General features: G+C 39.5%; 1 protein-coding gene across 5 annotated transcripts in view; it reads left to right on the top strand.

Annotated features, from left to right (window-relative positions):
• The first annotated feature begins 163 nt into the window (after positions 1-163).
• The window catches only part of FNIP2 (folliculin interacting protein 2), a 117,761-nt gene continuing 97,574 nt past the window's right edge, over positions 164-20,350 (top strand). For 2 of the 5 annotated variants that reach the window (XM_012783590.3, XM_012783589.3), the window contains exon 1: positions 164-569. In XM_012783590.3, the coding sequence (XP_012639044.3) occupies positions 460-569 (110 nt within the window). In that variant the 5' untranslated portion in view covers positions 164-459. Of the gene's footprint in view, positions 570-605 lie in introns of those variants that run through there. The other 3 variants (XM_012783588.3, XM_012783586.3, XM_012783587.3) reach the window with 2 other exon arrangements.

Raw genomic sequence — 20,350 nt, 5'->3', positions numbered from 1 at the left:
CCCCGCCGCGCCCCTCGGGCCCCTTTAAGCGCCGCGCCCGCCCCGGTCCCCCGCGAGCCGGGAGCACGGGGCCGCCCGATCCGGGCCGCGCCTCCCGCCGGGGTTACGTGAGCCCGGGGCGGGCGGCCTCCGGGCCAATGGCCGCCGCCGGGGCCGCCGCGCTCCTCCCGCGCCGCCGCCGCCGCCGCCGCCGCCGCCGCCGTGGGGCTGCGGGCTCCTCCCGCAGGAGATAACTGTCAGCGCGCGAGGCGGCGGCGGCGGCCCGGCTCAGTCATATGACCGGCAGCCGGCGCCCCCAGCGCCAGGCAGAGTTACTCAGCCGCAGCGGCCCCGCGCTCCCGCAAGGCTGGGCGGCCGCGCCGCCGCGATGGCCCCGCCACCGCGGCCGCCGCGCCCGGCTGCGCGCTGAGCCGCCGGCCCCCCGAGCGCCACGGCCGGAGCCGCGGCGGCGGCAGCATCATGGCCCCGACCCTGCTCCAGAAGCTCTTCAACAAAAGGGGCAGCGGCGGCAGCAGCTCCGCGTCGGCGTCTGCCCAGGGCAAGGCTCCCAAGGAAGGACCCGCCTTTAGGTGAGGGGGCGCCGGGGGGCCAGTCAGCGCGGGACGGGAGTTGGCTTCGGTGCTCGCCGGGGACGGGAAGGAGGAGGGGAGCGGGCCTCCCGGGACGTCGCTGCCCATCGCCGGCACCGGGTCCCGAGGCTTGTCATCGTGGACGCGCCTGCTCCGCGTGTGCCTCCGGACCCTCCGTGACCCTCAGGCGCCCCTCTTTCCTGCCGTCCTCCCTCTCTTTCTCCACAACTCAGAGTCCTTCCCGATTTCAAAGAGTTCTCTTGTGCTCCTTGGGGCTCCCGGGCGTGCGCTTTGCTTGGCTCTGGAGGTGGGAGAGCCGCCGTGTTTTGGGGTGAACCCCTTCCGGGCAGAGCCGCCTGGGCGCCTCCGCGGGCCTGCAAAGCTGTGAGCTGTCATTTTGAGGGCAGCTCCAACCTATTGTGTACGTGACAGTATTTTGAAGTTGTGAAGGAGCAACAGCTACGAAAAAGGCATCTTTCTTCTTTTTTGCTATTCATGACAAGCTCTCAAAGGGATGAATGAAAGTATGTAATTTCCACATCATTTGGAAGGTTGATGCCGCATGGTGTGTGGAAAGGGGGAGTAAAATGCTTTTATGAAATTTCTGAAATTTCAATTTAGCAAAGCTGAAGTGTACGTTTAATAGATTTGACCACCTGAAAAACATACCTTTGTCTTACATGCATTATGTTGATTTCTCTCCTTTACTTCCCTAACAACCCGTGAGGTGGGTGCTATTGTAATTCCCATTTTACAGGTGAGGAAACTTAAAATCACAGAGAACTTAAGCAGCTTGCCCAAGATCCACAGCTCTAAGTGGCAGGGCCTGCGTTTTGACCCAAGCAGTTTGAATCAAGTCTTTAAAATCCCTATGCTATTCTGCTTTCAAGGGCTAACTTTTAAAAGATGCCTTAAAATGTCCTCTATGGCCTTTCAGCGCACTTATGTTGAGATGTTCATTTATACCTTTACCAGTTTTTCAGCAATTTTTTTATTGAGTAGCTACTCCCAACTCTGACACTCTGCTAGGTGCTTTTCACCCAAAATGTCTCGCAAAAACAGTTCTAGATACAGTATAATAAACGTTTTAAAAGTTTCAAGTGAAACTTTGAACTAAATTTTGGATTAAGTTTTATGTTCTAGATTTTGCTTTTCTTGAATTTCATTCATTTAAAACACAGTCCCTCACTGTAGTTATGTGAAAATTGAATATGCAGAAATTTTTTGTGGTGTGTGTGTGTGTTTCAAAGGTAAATTGTGAGGACTTTACCCTGGTTAAATTCTCATGTTTCTTAGACTAACTGAATCCTTATAATTTGAGTAGGGAATTCTATGCCTTTCACTACTCTGACTGAGTACTAGTCATGCCACATACCTTCTCAGAATGGTAGAATTACTTCAGACCCAGGGTGTGTAATTTCTTCCCTTCCCTCCCAGTAACCCAGACTCTATCAAGGGTACAAAGCCTGGAGCGACGGGGGCATGTGTGTCACAGGTGTCTATACTTTGGCAGCCCTTGCCAAGGACATTTAAAGCCATTTTAATGCTGGTTGGGACAGTGGAGTTACACTGGCATTGTTCCCTGTGCTTGCCCAATTGCCCACCACCATTTCCTCCATTCACAAGTTTAATTAGTTATATTTTGAACAAAAATTGTGGCTATATTTAGGGCCTGGCCATGTTAGGGAAATTGAGTCCCACTTTGTGGGAATATTTTCAGTATAGTGTTCTGACTTCTCACTGGTGTAGAATGAAAAACAGAAAATTGTGCCAAGTATTGTTTGTTTGTTTGTTCTTGACCTCATTAGTGTTTTCTACAAGTTTTTGTGGTAGATATTTTTAGAGAATTTTGGGAATTTCAGTTGAACACCACACTTGATGAGAACCCCTTTCAGTAGTGTCCCTGATAGGGGTCACCATGGAGAAGGAGGTGAAGTAACCAATGTCAGCAAAGATGCAGGAAGATGGGGACAAATCAACCATTGCTCATCAGGTTAAGAAAGGACACCTAAACAAGTCTTTCCTTTTGTTCTCTTTACCTGAACTAACTCTTACGTGCTATATAGCCCTCCTGGGAAAAGCCTCCTGGAAAAATTTCCTCTCCACCAAAAAAATTAATGACCTTGTATTTCATTTTATCCAGATTTTACCAAATAAGAGCTGGCGTGTGCTTGTTTGGAGGAAGGGGGTCCTCATACAGGTGATTGGCTGCTCTTGTAATTGAGTAGGTTTCTAGAAGTTAAGATAAAATCCTTAGTTTAAAAATGAAGTATTCCTAACACGAGTTTGTGTTCTTTAGTGCATTTAAATACAGGATGTAACCTGTAGATCTGGACAATGAAAAGTCCCTGAGGATTCAGGTAGACTTTGGGTGCAGTTTTGTAGTGTATATTGGGGAAAATATAAACAAAAGTAAGATCCACCTTTTTGTTTTTTGTTTTAAAGTGTGTGGAAGCCTTTTATATCTTCCCTGTTTCCACGATGGACTTTCACTAGTTATTTTAAACTTTTCTCCTCTTCTCTGAACTATTTTGCTCTTGGTTTTACTCTGTTTACTCTTGTGCACTCCCTAGTCCCTTCTCTGGGTTTCTTACTGTTCTCTCCTTCCTCCAGCTTTCACTACTGTACTAGAGAGGAAGTTTGTTGTCTAATGCAAGTGGCCTACATCACAGGTCATTTCATGCTTCCTGGCATTTCATCTATAAAGAGAGTTGTCACAGTTAAGATTCCTTCTTGAATATTTCCTTTAGGATCTTGACAAAAAGCCCTTTTCTTAGTGTTGAGGAAAGAGGTTGCTAGGAAAACAGAAAAAGGAATCAAGAGATTGAATTTACATTTTGGTAGAAGAAGTTAGGAACACTATATGATTATGGTATTTGTGAAGTTTAAACCTTATTTGAAGTTGTAAAATTGCATTGTAGTTTTTGAAATTTGAGAGAGTTCTCTCTTTGCTGGTCTTCAGACTGCTTTTCACATTTAATTAATTGATACATAAGTTTATATTTGAATAACCCCTTGTTCCAGAAGGAAAAATTAGGTCCAAAAAAAAAAAAATGATTTGTATGGTGACTCAAGTCAGAAATACATAGAATTGGGTTCTTGGTTACCTTGGATTTAAGGCCAGCATATTTACATAGGAATTTTAAAAATCCAAGATTTGCCCATTGATTTACATGTGTGGTTCAAATTTGAAATATTATCTTAAGGTTTTTTGTTTTTTAAATGTGTCTGATAAATTAATGGGCCAGTCTCTCCCTAACATGTGCATGTTGCAGGGAAGTGGAAAGGATCATGGGCTATCAAATGTTTTGTTTTATTTGGACCAGTTAAATGAAGTGAGTAAACATATATATTGCCTGGGGTAGGACGAGTAAATGGAAGCATTGCAGCTGCTTGCTAGCTAGCTGTGTAAATGCCAGAGAATAGATTCCACTCTTCTTCCTCCCAGTACTGAATACCTAGGGCCAAATGGCCTAGTTAGTGCTAATCCCCATTGTTCTGTTAGAACAAATTTAAGTAATCTGTTAGAGGGTTAGTATAAATATAAGTTAATCCACTTATTATCAAATAGCAATGGATGCCTATGAGGTTGTGGCTTGGTGCTCTACCTGTCTGAATCCAGGTAGGATACCTATGATCTAACCTGCTGGAGTTTCTAAACTGAAAGACAACAGATAATACACTACGATGAATAAACAGCAGACACTACATTGGAAACTATAACACAGAAGTCAAACACTGAGAAAGAGTAGATTTTTACATTAAGAACTCACTGGCTGTTCTCATACTTAAAGTGACTGAGGCAGGATTGTGATTTTTCTCTTCCCTTACACAGAGGGAAATCACACAAATCACACAGAAGTGCTTCCTCGTCTTCCACTGCCAGGTTCCAAGAGGCAAGCATGTGTAATGAGATTTTTCTGAGTTAGGATGGAGAATATTCTGGAAAAAAGAGTTTTGTTCCAGTACCCACACATTTTTAATGTCCGTAAGACATGTGACACATAAATAGCAGTTTTGATCTCTTTTTACTGCTTTCTAATGGTCTTGGTGTAGATTTTCTTGCCTGCTGCTGTACATCTGCCAGCACACTCCTTACATCATATCCCCTCATCCTGAAACATAATGTGTACCTTGGGAGGTTATTAGTGATTTTTCACAGAGGTGAAGAAGGGAACTCTTCCATCTAATGAAGTGCGTTCTGTTAAAAGCACCTGGAAGACAAATTAAGGACACCATTGATTTATTCTTGCCTCATGTACCATGTTGATGTGAGACCAAACAAGACTCTTGGTTTCTTTGGCGCTCAGTTTTGTCATTTGTAAAGTGGTAGCATCAGTCTTGTGTAATAGAGTTGTGGTGAGGAGGTAATAAAATTAGTTTGAAAATCTTTCAAAAAGAATAAAATAGGAATATATGATTATGCATGTACAGAAGAGGGTCAGCAGCACTGCATGCCAACGTATTAATAGTGCTTGCCAAGGGGTGGGTGAAAATTTTATTCTTTTGTATCTTATATTTTGTTGGTATTTTTGGATTTTGTTCTAATGAATATTTTTTGCTTTTGTGATTTGAATTATTTAAAATAATTTCAATACTCCTTAGAGTTTTATTTTAAATAATTTATTCTTTAGAGTGTTTTATACTGTGAGGGAATAGGCTAAAGATAATGTTTGTGGAGAAGCATGATTTCAATAAGAATTCTTCATAGAATATTTCCTCTTCATTAAAATAACTGATGGTTCCTGTTATCAAAAGTAATGTTTCTTGTGAATTTTAATGTACTTAAAACCTAAATTTATTGCAAATCTTAGGAGGCCAAGTTAATTGGTGATGTTATTAATAATAATTATAGACAATATGTATGTGCAAAATAGTTGTGTAACGTCTCTACTTCACCCTGGCCTCAGAATCCAGTGTAGTCTTCATGGGGGCTCAGAGCACAGTTTAGAAGCTGTATGCAAGTTTCAAATTTTGTTTGCAATATGTTTAGAAAAGACTGACTCAGCCCTTCACATTTTGAGGGAACTTGGATAAGTTAAGAGGCCTGAATTAGATGTTTTCAAAGCTAAAACATGTATCATAACTTTAAGGTCTGAAATGTGGACTGGGCAAGGTGGCTCATGCCTTTAATCCTAGCACTCTGGGAGGCTGAGGCGGGAGGATTGCTTGAGGTCAGGAGTTTGAGCAAGAGCGAGACTCCGTCTCTACTAAAAATAGAAAAATTAGCCAGGCATGGTGGCAGACACCTGTAGTCCCAGCTACTTGGGAGACTGAGGCAGGAGAATCACGGGAGTCTAGGAGTTTCAGGTTGCTGTGAGCTAGGCTGAAATGTGAATTTGTCATACACTGCTTTTTGATTTAGGTAGTATGAAGAAATGGACTGGAGCATGTGTCTTTTAATGCACCGAGTGTGTAACTCCTAAAAGGGTATGTTGTTTTAGGTTGTGTTTCTTACTGTTTGCTTGTAAGGTCAGCTTTATGAAGCTACTTTGCCTTTGTGTTTCCTGGGCAAAGGAAGTTGTAAAAGATTGTCCTTGCACTCATGAAATACTTTGGCTGCCAGCATGAACTCCTGGCGGGTGAATCTGATTTAGGAACTGGTAATGTGCTTTATTTCTTCAGCCACTGTTTTTCTTGGTGTGGGCGAAAGGAACAAATGTTTTCTACTGATTATACAAGTCCCTTGCCTAGTGTGAATTGTTAGGTCTGGACTATGAGATCATGTACTTGGCTGTAAAAGTAAGTCTTTCCTTTGAGTATGAGTGCCGAAATATTTGGTGAGTTCCTACTTACCAAGCATTCTTTATCTCAGGTTTATGAAAAATGATTATTATGTAAAAGAGAAAAAAACAGGATGGACTTTTCCAGCTAACTGGGCATGTAATAGTGATTTCCCTCAACCCCACCCCATCTGTAAATGGAATATCCATGACTCACTTCTCATGACCACACAGGCACTTTTGTAACCAGCGCTTGAATGGGAGGGTGGGGTGGGGATAGACGAGATGGGCTGGCATCCCACTTCTGTTCAGCCAGAATCTGTCCAGCTGCCTTTATAATGGACTTCTGAAAAGGACAATGTGCCCTCTCATGCATCATGCTACATAATTTGTTTCTTATTGCACTTTTGGTTTGTGCCAAAATAACACAATACATTAAGTGCAATAAAATGCAGCAATTAATACTATAATGTCGTAGATAAGTGTTGTATAGCAGAGTGCTTTTTCCGTTACATAAGATTTTAGCATTAGCATGTGTTTGGATCTCTAATTATCTATTCTTCTCTCCTGAACTGTATGCCTTTCATTTCTAGGTAAATTTAAATAGTTTTCTAGTTGTATGTCCCTATAAACTTGCTTACTTTGTCAATTATACTCTAGAATTTGTGTCCAGCATAGTGCTATAGAGAGATGCACATATTGCTTTATAAAGATGATTTTATCACTATGCCTAAGACTTTTTAATCATAAAGAAGAGCATTTCTGTATTTGATATATAACTTTAAATAAATGATGGGTGATTGGTATCTACTGTTGGTTTTCTAATTGAAAATGACAACTAATTCATTCCAGGTGCCTAAGTGAGAATGGACACAGGGGCAGTAAAAATTCATCCCTCAATGGGACACATCAGGAAGCTACATACCTGTTGGGGACCTTTTTCTAATTCTCAGTGAGGATAGTTGCATATTGTCATAGCAACTCTATTTCTTCACAAATTGAAGATGAGTTGGATGTTAACCTGTACATTCCTTAAGAGATGAAACAGGTGTTGATTTAGGATGTGTTAAGAAGAAGCAACAAAATCACCAGTCTAATCAGTTCTGCCTTTAACACCTTATAAATACTTCAGACTGCCAACTGTCTCTCTCTGATGTGCCCAGAAAATTGGATGTTTTCTTTTTTCTGTCTTACAGTCAAAACCTTAGGGGTTAATGGGGAAAAAAGTATGTTTGTTATCATTTAGCTCTTAATTAACTATCCTCTTTTACTCAAGTTCTTTTATTTTATTAAATATGATTAAGAAATAGTAAGAAATAAATATGATTAAGATAAGAATATCTTTTAAATTTGATGCTACAAATTCAATTTATCGTTTAAATGTAAAGCATACATTTGAAAGTAACTGTGAATTAAACAAGAAAATGTACGTAGTGCTTAGAGCATGGCTGTTGAGAGTTCTGCTAAATCCTAGACCTGTCATTGTGTCTGTAGTGCTTAAAGCAATACCTGGCAGAAGTTAGCATTTAAGAAAACATGTATTAAATGAATGAATGAATGAATTTAAGAGTTTTGAAAACTGATGATCCTTAAAGAGTCTCTAGTATTCCAGAATCTGATCCTCTTAAAATGTTAATGTTTTTGGTAGGAAATTGTCTTTCTTGATGTTTCTGACATGTATTATGACATTTTTAAAAAGGAATCTTGTTACAGACAACTCAAAAGAAATTTCCTTCTTTCCATTAGTATTTGTGAATTGTTTTTCTGGTATCAAAATGATGGGGTAAAAGTGCTCTAAGGGGTTGAGTGACCTGCTACCCCCCAAAAAATAAAAACCTTAAAAAAGACATTTGTTTAAGTAGAATATCTGAGACCCAGTTATAAAATCTCACAACTGTCAGAAATGACCTACTGAAAAGGTATTTAATTTAAGTATCTGTGAAACTCTGAAATTATTAGCTGTGGATTGATAATGCAGAACTCTCTTCTGTATACTTCTTAGATTCAGTTGAATTCTTTTGTGGCTTGGCAACACTGAAATACATTATAGAATGAAACAAGCAAATTGGTTCTCTCAAATTTTTGGTAATGGTACACCTAATTAGGAAAACAATACTGGTATTCTGAACCCTGCAGACACTGTATTTGCATGTTACATGAAATGAGTGCTTTAGAAAAAAGATGGAATCATCCCTTTTTTCCATGTATGATTTTTTTCCATTTGAGAAACTAATTTAAAAATGCTTTAATTAATCTGACATGTTCTTTAAGAAGAGTATGCCCTGGACTAACATACCATTAATGGTGGCCTCCACTGTGTGAGGAGGGAGCTATGAGCAAACATTTTCCCCAAGCATATCAGGCAGTGACTGTTTGCTTTAGAATGGTACATTGACTAAGTTAGTTGCTAGGGCAGCAGGAAGTGTCAGGAACTACTGGCTCCGCCCAGAGGGCAAAAATGGACCCCAGTAGCTACTTGGTTCTTTCCAAGTGTGCAGGGCTCCATGGAGGACCTTAGGAACACTGGTAGCTGCTTCCTGCTGTGAGATTGCTATACATTGCTTAGTGCCATGTGTACCTGAAAAATTCTTTATCAATGAAATTGTGATTTGATTTTAGGATTATTAATTTCTAATCAACCTGGTTAAAAATCAATGTAAAATATGTGGAAATATAAGCCTCTCACTTCACACCCTTTAATACCTCTTCCCAAAGCCTACCATTATTAAACCAGTTTCTTTTGTATCTTTCTAGAAATATTCTGTGCAAATACAATAAAAGAATTCTCTTTCCTTCACACAAAATAGTAGTTCCTGTATACACTGCATTATGCTAAAAGTTACCTTGTATTCATTTGAATAAATGCATGTATAATACTTAAACTAGTAGTTCTCAAGTCTGGCTGACATTAAAGTCACCTAGAGAGAACTAAAGGCCCAGACTGCTCTCTCAGAGATTTTATATAATTGGTCTGGGGTGGTGTTTGGGGGTCTGTCTTTATGAAACCTTCCCTAAGTAATATTAGTGTGCAGCCAAACACACCAAAGTAGTTCCCTCTTATCCAAGATTTTGCTTTCCCCGGTCAAACTTAGTCCAAAAATATTAAGTGGAAAATTCCAGAAATAATTCATAAATTGGTAAATTGTGTACCATTCTGAATAGAGTGATGAAATCTCTGTTCCACACTTCATTTGACCACATAGGCATTTTATCATCTCACATAATCACAAGGAGAAGAGGGGTGAGTATAGTAAAAGATATTTTCAGAGAGACACTACATTTATACAACTTTTATTACAGTATATTGTTATAATTGTTATATTTTATTTATTGTTAATACCTTACTGTGCCTAATTTATAAGTTAAACTTTATCATAGGTATGTATGTATAGGAAGAAATCATAGTGTACATACAGTCCTCCCACTTTGGCCTCCTAAGGTTCTAGGATTTCAAGTGTAAGCCACAGCTCCTGGCCTGAAGACTGTACAATGTTTGTTATGTTAAATGAAAAAAATCCTAACATCAATTGATATCCATAAGGTGAATATATTAGTAAAATATGCAAATGTATGACCAATAACTAGAAAAAAAATAATAAAGAACAGTTGATGTGATAGGGTAATGAGATTGTAGGTAAATATCCTTTATTAAAAAAATCTCCTTTACCATAATAAAATTATGTGGGCAAAAATTAAAATTAGGAAGAAAAGTAAAATTCTTCTATAATGCAAATAGCCATTTATTTATGGTTTTAGAGATGTATTTTCATATTGTAAAAACCTTATTAGTGGCCGGGCGCGGTGGCTCACGCCTGTAATCCTAGCACTCTGGGAGGCCGAGGCGGGCGGATTGCTCAAGGTCAGGAGTTCAAAACCAACCTGAGCGAGACCCCGTCTCTACCATAAAAATAGAAAGAAATTAATTGGCCAACTAATATATATATATATAAAAATCAGCCGGGCATGGTGGCTTGTGCCTGTAGTCCCAGCTACTCAGGAGGCTGAGGCAGGAGGATCACTTGAGCCCAGGAGTTTGAGGTTGCTGTGAGCTAGGCTGACGCCACGGCACTCACTCTAGCCTAGGCAAGAAAGCGAGACTCTGTCTCAAAAAAAAAAAAAAAAAAAAAAAAAAAAAAAAACCTTATTAGTGAAAATGTAATTATAGAACACATATGTAAATGGCTTCCCTGAAATCTTTTAAGATGCGTTTAACTACTTCTTAAGAATTTTAAGGGTGGTCGGGGACAGTGGCTCAAACCTGTAATCCCAGTGCTTTGGGAGGCTGATGCAGAAGGATCATTTGAGGCGAGGAGTTCAAGACCAGCCTGAGCAACATAGCATGAGTCTATCTCCACAAAAAGAAAAATTAACTGGGCATCATGGTGTACACCTGTAATCCCAGCCACTCAGGAGGCTGAGGCAGGAGGATCACTTGAGCCCCGGAATTTGTGGTTGCAGTCAGCTATGATAACCTAACCCACTGTACTGTAGCCCAGGTGAAAGAGTGAGACTCTGTCTCAAAAAAAAAAAAAGAAAACATTTTAAGGGAGACCCCTTTAATATTAATGTTTGCAGAAAATAATACCATGTGCTGGCCATTGTGTCAAATGCTCTTACTTAAATCATTTCACTCATGTTCCACAGTTATCCTTTGAGAATGGGTATTTTTAGTAGCCAATTTATAGATTATAAATTTATAATTACAGATAAAAATTGAAGCTTGCTTGAGATTATTGAATGGTTAACTAGTGACACTGGGAGTTCAAATGCAAGTCAGTGAGTTCTTTTCTAAAACATGAATCTCTATTCCCTCTTTGCAGATTACTATTTGAAGTACCTAAGATTGAGATTCTATGGTAAGATTCTGTAGAGTTTATAAGAAAGTGTGACATCTAAGTACTATTTCTAGGGAGTTTACTGTTAATTATGCAAATAATAAGTATTAAGTGTGGAAAAGTAATCCATAGTACAAAGCTGTAGTTTAGGACCAAGACTCAAAAGTCCAGTAAAATGAAAGGAAGAAAATGAGGGAGGGTGCTTTAGTCTGGGCTATTTAGGGGAGGCTTTATGGAGGACATAGGATTTGATGGGTAGAATTCAGAGAGGTGAAGAAACTATTTACCTTGGAAGTATTACTGGATTAATAAAGAATGTACCAGTTTCCTTGATATAAGAGTGTTCCTGTGAGGCAAGATATATAGGGACAAGATTGTGCAGAGCCTTGCAAGCATTGTTAATTTTAAATTTAGGTGACCCTAAAGTATAGACGGGGGGTGGGAAATGTCCAATCTACACCTTTGAAAGTTAATAGAAAGAGTAGGGACTTTGTTATAGATTTACATTTTTAATGCAAATCTGGCTCTCCTACTTACAACATAGATAGGCCACATTATTTTCTCTAAAGTTTTTTTCTATCTGTAAAATGGGTGTTAAATCGCCTTTCTTGCAAGGTTGTCTGAAAACTAGATATAATATATGTCAATCCTACTACACAATGCTCGGCACCTATTAGACATTAAATAAGTAGCGACTCTTACAATTCTCAGAGACTTAAATATTATCTCTTTCCCTCCAGGTCCTAGAGCTGCTTCCCTGTATTAATCCCTTCTCTGGGTGATCTCAAGATTGTAGGGAAATGGCAGTTAGCTTGTCCTTACCAAAAGGTGGAGATCCTTCTCTGAATTCAGGCAGTGAGGAGCCACTGCAGTTTTGAGCAGTGGGTTGGTGGAGCAGCTTGCTCAACACAGGTACCTTAACTTAAATTTTGGTGCTGGGATTCAAGTCAGTGCAGTTTTACAGTGCATGATATCAGCAAGCAGAACCTAATCTATATTCCCCAGTCTTCCCTCTCTTTCCCTGATCCCAGACCTCTCTTCTCCAAAGGGAAAGAACAAAACTGATACAAGCCAGTAACATCATGCTCCCACCTTTAGGGCTTCCCTCCCAGCCTGTGGCAAGATCCATATGTGGTAAACATATCAGATACATAGATGTCTCTTTTTATATCTCTGAAGCTTTTTTTTATTTTTTAGTAGTTTCCTGATAGCTCTTCTGCTTCTTTGAATCACTTCATAAGCATTTGTGACGAGCCAGTTGTGACTGTATCCTAAAATTCCAGACTTACTCCAAGGAAAGGAGTTTGTGTTTGAAGGCTCTGACTAATTCACGATTGTTATATTTTTATAAACAGAAAGGAGGGGTAGTGAAGAAGGGGAGAAAGAGAGAGAGGTATTTATATCAGAAGCTAGAAAAAAGAAAAGCTACAATTGTCTGATAATCTTATCCTGCAAAGTGCTAAATACTGCTTCTAATTGCATAAGGGTGCTAGTTTAGATAATGTGCTAAGAGAAGTGTGCAACCTCTGCTTGCTCCAACTTAAGCTATTAAAAAGCAGTCTAGGCCAGGCGAGGTGGCTCACGCCTGTAATCCTAGCACTCTGGGAGGCCAAGGCGGGCAGATTGCTCAAGGTCAGGAGTTTGAAACCAGCCTGAGCAAGAGCGAGACCCCGTCTCTACTATAAATAGAAAGAAATTAATTGGCCAACTAATATATGTAGAAAAAATTAGCCGGGCATGGTGGCACATGCCTGTAGTCCCAGCCACTTGGGAGGCTGAGGCAGGAGGATTGCTTGAGCCCAGGAGTTTGAGGTTGCTGTGAGCTGGGCTGATGCCACGGCACTCTAGCCCGGGCAGCAGAGTGAGACTCTGTCTCCAAAAAAAGCAGTCTAGTTCCAAATAGGTGCAAATCCACACTTTATAATTTGTTCCTCGGTGTGTCTTCCTTCTTCAAATCCAGGTTGTGTGGACTTTGATCTCACAGCTGATCACTGTCACGCTGCTCTTTAGTTTACTCCAACAGAGCACTGAGTTTTACAGCTTGGACCGTTAAAGTCAATATTGTGTTTAACCCAGCAGTAGCAAAGCGAGTTGTCTTGAGCTTGCCTTGACCTGCCAGTGTGCTTAATGTAGTTTAAGAAGAACATTCTTTTCAGAATTATGTCAGGATTAGCAACTGATTGTCAAAATTGTTGTGGTCCAATTACCAGACCGTAATAGATAACTTCCTGGGGTTAAAGTATTGCCATAATGTGTCAGACCTCTGCTCTTTCTCCATTTATTTTAGAAACCTTTCTGTACAAGGCACTGGACATCCAGCTCATCATTTTCCACCAGAAGTTTACCCCAAACATGTTTTTACTGGGGGCGAAGCACAGTTATCCTCAAGGATGAAATATTAGTATCTCCCCACTTCTTCAATTCAAATCACAAAGTATTATGAATCTGTCATATATTACCCCTCTGGGATGTGATGCCTAGACCAACTCTGCTCTAATTATTGGGGCAAGCAGGCTTGATCTGTTTTTTTTCTTTTCCTTTCTTTTCTTTTCTTTCTTTTTTTCTTTCTTTTTTTTTTTTGCTGGCTCACACACTCTCAGAAGGGGTACTTCCTCACTCTCAGATTAGTATGATAGAGATTTCTGTATAGCCTTGTGGGCGTAGGAGAGGAGGTCATTTTGACTTACATTGCTTGAGGCTCTGGGTGCCCTAAAATCACAGCTGGAATTCTCCATCTGGTCCCCTTCAGTTCCAGAACTACTTGGTCCTGGTTAGCTTACTAGGATTTGAGGCTGAGATTTTCATCAAAGCTTGCAAGGAATTAAGGGTTTATTATGTCTTCCATTGCTTTCTCTTCCTTGGGGACCTAACTGGTATCGATGGAGGCAAACACAAGGCATATTTCAGAAGAAAACTAGACAGGATGTGAAAGTAGGAGAGGGAATTATAAGCAAACAGTATAAATAGTAAAAATACTTAGTAATATATAAAATAACTTCAAGGTTCTGAGCCTGAGTAACCTGGGTACCATAATTAGTAGAAATGGGGAAGTTATACTGAGAAGTGCTTTTTTAAAAGGGAATATCTGCATTTGATTTTGTACATGTTGAATTTAAGTGAAGTTGGACACTTCAAGTAGCAATGTTCGTGAGGCCAATGTTCGTGTCTCCACTGTTGTCAGTGGAGACATTAAACCAATATTTGCCAGAGAGCCTGGGAAATCCATCTCTTACTCTTTAAGACTTTTCTTTTTGTATTCCTTTCCCCAAAATTACTATTGTCAAGATTCTGTTCTTTCTTCAAACTCAGTTTAGATGCCTCCTCTGATTTTCTTTGCTGGTTGCCCCAAATAGGCATGCTGGTCCTTCTGAACTACTAAGCTTAGCACATTTTTTTTATATGGCAGTTGCCACATTCCATGAGCTGTTTTTCTATTTATCCAAACGCTTCACCATATTATACCTTGAGAACAAGGAACATTATATGTGTGTCCCTGCAGTGCATAGCACAATACTGATTATAGTACATCGGTAGAAGCATGGTAAATGTTTAAATATGTTTATTTGAACCTGTTTTTTTCAGGTAGTACCACTACTTAAAGAAATACGAATTTATTAGCCAATATATCAAGTTCTTTTTGTAAAACATAAATTTGTCTCTTTGAAGCTTTGAAAACATCTCCATTATTTCAGAATTTAACAAATAAGTGCATTTATCCTATCCATGCCTCTTACTGTATTTACCAACCCTTTTTGTTCTTTCTTTACAGTTACAGGGTTATCTAATTTTTTTTTTTTTTTTTTTTTTAGGCAGGGTCTTGCTCTGTCACCCAGGCTGGAGTGCAGCGATATCAACATAGCTCACTGCAGCCTCTATCTCCTGGGCTCAAGCAATACTCCTGCCCCAGCCTTCGAAGTAGCTGGGACTATAGGAGCACACCACCATGCCTGGCTAATTTTTAAAAATTTTTTGTAGAGATGGAGTCTTGCTATATAATTTTTTTTTAACTTCAGAGACTTACCTCTATAGATTTTATTGTTTTCTATTTCAGTTCCAGTTTAGATTTTTGAAATTCACTGCCAAGAAATGTATGGCATTTTATTAAGAATATACATTTTTTTTACATATGAAAGCAAGGTAATTTTTATTTTGTTTCTGACATCATATCTGATTTACTCAGCATTTTGTTGGCTCCTCCCTACTCCCAACTGATGTCTATCTTTAGTAAATTCTATGGAACAAAACTTAAGAGTTTAGGGTCTACCATAAGAATAACTTTAAGATCATTTTTATCCAGAGTAATTTAATTTAACCTTTGTCTTGACTGAAACTCACTTGCCATTTATCTGTTTGTTCACAGAACCTTGAAAGATCTTACTGTTTGTTTTCTTAACTTGGGCATTATCTCAGTGAAAAAATGTTTACTGCCATCTATAGATATGGTCCTATTTCTGGCCAATCTCTCATCCAGATTAGTTATGAAAATGTCAAGTTCAATCTCTACACCCGTCACTGAAAAGACCATTCTGTTTATATTTCTTCCTCCAGAGAAATGTTTGTTTATCTGTCCTTTTTTGTTTTTTCTGGACCTAATCCAGTCCTCTGTCCAAGATAAATATTCTGTTGGCCTCATGCTGTTTTATGCTCATAAAAACAAGTGACCAAATACCTGTGTACTAATGCAGTTCATATGGGGAAAATGTTAATTGCATAGGAGATTCAGATGAATAAAAGAATACTTATTTTGGTTTCTCATGGCCAGAGTTAAAAAAAAAAACAACAAAAACTAGATTTACTAGTGCATAGATTATATATCATTATAGTTTTCAAGGAGCTGTCAGAAACTCATTCCTCTCATTTGAGTTTTTGTGGATATCAGTTTTGAAATAACCAACTAAGGCTTGAAAATATTTATTTCACTTGTAAATTATGCCTGTCCTCTTGTAGTAATGGAAGCTGTCAGTGGTTTTTAGTTTCCAAAGAACACAATTTATAGTCAGCCTCTGCAACCTTTTTTATTCTGTGAGATACTTATTCTCTGTTTCTTAAAAATATAGTGACAAATTAACCAGAGTCAGAGATATTGCAATTTTAATACAGGGTTTCTTTCTCCTCGTGATTTTTTTTTTTTTTTAATGATTCTCTCTTAATGACGTTATACCTTTAATTTGCCACTTAAATTGACTAAGCTGAAATAATTTATTGGTGGGGCAGGGATAGGAAGCAGTAGAATAAGAGATTATCTTCTGAGTCTCTCTTGCTTTAGGGGGCTGTAAGGTTTCTTTGAATCCCCAAGTCTGTGATTTTTTAATTTTACACCTAGGACAGAAGGACCTGTGACTCCAGGTAGCTGCTACTGTCTCCCAGTGGTCTAGGAGGGGGGGAGGGTCAGGGCTTGGAGGGTCTTGCATTTAGCCATTGTTGAGAAAGTTCAGAATATTCCCTGCCCCATGGGTGCACTTAGCCAGAGGTACTTTCAATTGAATCATTTCTCTTCCTTGGCAAAAACAAAGAAAGATTTGTCTAGCCCATGAAATGTAGTGGTGATGATTTCAAAGCAGAAACAAACCATGCATGCTGGAGATTTAGGATGCTGGACTTAGGACTTACATGCTGTACAAACCAGTTTTCCCAATAGTTTTCTAAAAATTGTGGTGAGAGAGAGGTGCATATTGGCTTAATGTGCTGCTGTGTTTTAAAGACCAGTATTTCAAAGTATAATTGATAAGATTAATTTAACTGTAGTAGCTGACATTTACTTGGATTTTATCTTCCAAAGCAGTTATGTTTTGTAGATTAGGAAACAGGCTCACTGGCCAAGATTACAGAGCCTGGTTACAGGTAGGGCAAGATGTGGAATACAGACCTTTTGATTCCTGCTTCTTGCCTCAGCCAATTTTTAGTCCTATTAAGTATGGCAAGTTCCTCTGTTTTGCACTTCTTGAAAACTGTTATGAATTTGTAGCTAAAATTCATTTTATTGCTTTTATTTACCATAAATGCATATTCTTTTGTGTACTGTTGGACCTTTGTGTTATTTTCACTAGGCTTTTGCTCCTTTCTGGTATTAAGGGGCTGAGAACTGCGACATGTAACTCTTAGAATCAAGTCCACCCTTCTTCACGTGACTAGCCCTGTCTCGTTTCTCGTTGCTCTTCCCCTCACACTCCTTACTCCAGTCAAAGTGAACTTGTCTCAGTTCCTCAAACAACTTAATTTTCCCTTTACAAAGACTTCTTTGCCTGGAACTTGCCTACCCTCTTCCTCCTTTAACTGAATTAACTCCTACTTAAAAGTTGGGACGGGCTCTGGAACCAGACTTCAGGTTTCAAAACCTGACACCATCACTTAATAGCTATATGGATCTCGTACAAGTTACTTAACCAACCACATCATGCTATGCTGCTGGTTTCTCTTTGGTACATTGGGAATGAGAGTAACCCTCTCATAATGTGGTTATGAGATTTCAGTGGGTTTGTTCTTGCAGAGTTAGAATTGTGCCTGGCACATAGTAAGACCTCTGATAGCTGGAAGCCTTTTCTGATAGCACCCCACATGCCAGGGGACTAGATAGCCCTGCTCTTTCTCAGGCTCTCCAATTGCACTGAGAACCCTGTCCTGCGGGATTGTAATTGTGCTTGAGTCTTACCATTCCCCACGAGGACAGGAATGACCATGCCATGTCTGTGTTGTTCACTTCGGGTTACAACACTTGGCATTTACAGACACTAGACAAATGTTTGAATAAATGAATAAGCAAAGGCCTCCTTAGCTTATGATGTAAGCTTGCGTCGCTGACCTCAGCTTTTCTTTCCTTTTGTGAAGACCTTTTTGCCTTTTATTTGGGGCTTTTGATGGATAATTTTAGGAGAGGGGAAAGGATAGAAAAGATTATCTCCTAGATAACCTAGGTTTCTTTATGGAGGCTTTTGGAGTTGTAACACGTTATTGCTTAGCGTAGCTTTTTCCCCTTTGGGAAAAGAGGCTGTACATATGGAGAAGACTCTTGAAAAGTCACTGTATTCTTTAAGAAAAAGTTAAAGTGGTTTCCACATAGAACAGTCTAGATTCAGGTGGAACACCCAGGTTGATGTTGACCACAAGTCTGGATTTAACCTAAAAACTGCCATAGCTTCCCTGCCCCCAGCTGTCTAAAGCACAGGATTTCCCGGTGCTCAGTTTCGTTGCTGATCAAGTGTGCTGTGGCCGTAATGGAGTAGTAGAAGCCACTTGACTTTTTCACCTTACATGCTCCCTCTTTAGTCAAGAAGGAAAACACTGTGAAAGGAAAAGCTCATATGAGAATAGAATAGTTTCTGACTAAAAGTAATGAGAGTCTGTTTTTCCACCTCCGGGGGTGGTGGTGACCTGGTTGAGGCCTGGCAGTGGTGTGTTCTAGGTGAAGTAATGCCTCACCTACAGGGGCAGGGGAGAGGGGTTTGCTGTGTTGCTGTGATTCTTCTGTTTAAAGCCATTGAAGCTTTGAAGAGTAGAGGAGTGAGACTAGCAATTAATTGGATGAATTGCTGTAGAATTGATCTTATTTTCAACAGGCTGTAGTGAAAAGCAAAGATTGACCCCAAACTGGACTTTGACAGCCTTGCTCCCCTACCCTTTGCCTCTGGACCTCAGAGTCTCTAAAGGCTGGAGGGAGGCAGTGTACGTGTATGTGTAAAATAGTAGGCTTTTACCATTCAGAAAACATTTCCCCAAGGTTAAGATGGTATATTATGAAGGACAGTTAGCTCATTTATTTGTTAGAATGATGGCTATAAGTTAACCTGGTTTTTGTAGTATGGCCAGGTGCTCTGAGCATGCTTTATAGTAATGTTTCTGATGTGTGCTCTGAGCTCTAAAACTTGCAACTTACAGGATCCCAAACAGTAAATGTTCATTCAAAAGCATCTATTGGTATTTTCCACATTCCAAGTACAATGAATTGCTAGAATACAAGAATGAATAAGATATATCCCTGCCCTTGAGGAGTTTAGTTCATGAAGGTTTATTCCCTATGGTTATGTTGTAACATGTATGACAGGAGCTAATAGTACAGGTTGAGCCTTCCTAATCTGATAATCCGAAGTGCTCCAAAATCTGAAATTTTTTGAACCCAGACATGAGGCCACAAGTGGAAAATTCCACACTTGACCATATGTGATGGCTCACAGTCAAAATATACAAAACTTTGTTGCATGCACAAAATATTAAAAATATTGTATAAAATTTCGTTTTGGCTATGTGTATAAGGTATATATGAATCATAAGTAAACTGTGTTTAAATTTGGGTCCCCTCTCTGAGATATCTCATGTATATGCAAATATTCCAAAATCCAAAAAAATTCAAAATTGGAAACACTTGTGGTCCCCAGGCATTTCGGATAAGGGATACCCAACCTGTATACCAAAAAGTAGACAAAGGAAGCCTTACAGAAGTGCTCAATAAAGGTTTATTAGATTAATTTAGGTCTCTCAGCTTGGCAGATTCCCGTATTTTTTATTCTTTTTTCTTCACTTAGCACTTTTTTAGATTTTTGTCTTTCCGTCTATTTGGAGAGTTAGATATGCAATACATATTTTTAAATCATTTGGACATTTGTATTCATAATCTTTTTTATTCTTGTTGTCTTTCCATTTTGTCTACAGATGACTTTCTGAAAGTAAATATTTGGTTATCATTATTAGAATTTATTTAGAGGTTTCCTGAGAACTTAACCCAAGGCAATAGAAAGAGGTGCAGGTGGAGAAGTGGGTGGAGGAGGGGGGCAGCAACAAATGAGTTTTCTGATGGGGATTGGTGGTTTCTTCCTAAACATTCTCAGGCAGTATTGCTTCTAGTCCCCTCTATATCTTCATTTTTATTTTTAGTGTCCACGAACACGCTGAACTTTAGATGTTTCTTCTGCACTGAGAACCCTAAGAGTTCTCATGTTGGTATGTTTGTCATACTAGGAATTTTACCAGTGATAACCAGCCACTGTTGAAATGCAGGAAGTTCTCTTTTGGAACACAGTTGTTTTCCATAGGCTTACAGAGTGCTCTGCTGCCCTGCCCACACTGCCAATAGGGACAGCTAGAGGTGACCCTCCATGTTTGCTTTCCTACACATTCTCTGCGTTCTGTAGAATAATAAATGAGAGTTACATATGTCAGTAGTCTTGAGTGCAATACCTGCCATATATAGAAAGCTTGAAAACAGGTAAGAGGTGGCAGGGTCAGCTGATAG

The sequence above is a fragment of the Microcebus murinus genome, chromosome 15, assembly GCF_040939455.1.
Source record: "Microcebus murinus isolate Inina chromosome 15, M.murinus_Inina_mat1.0, whole genome shotgun sequence".
In the NCBI taxonomy this organism is placed as follows: domain Eukaryota; kingdom Metazoa; phylum Chordata; class Mammalia; order Primates; family Cheirogaleidae; genus Microcebus; species Microcebus murinus.
This window is presented reverse-complemented; position numbering and strand designations above follow the sequence as displayed.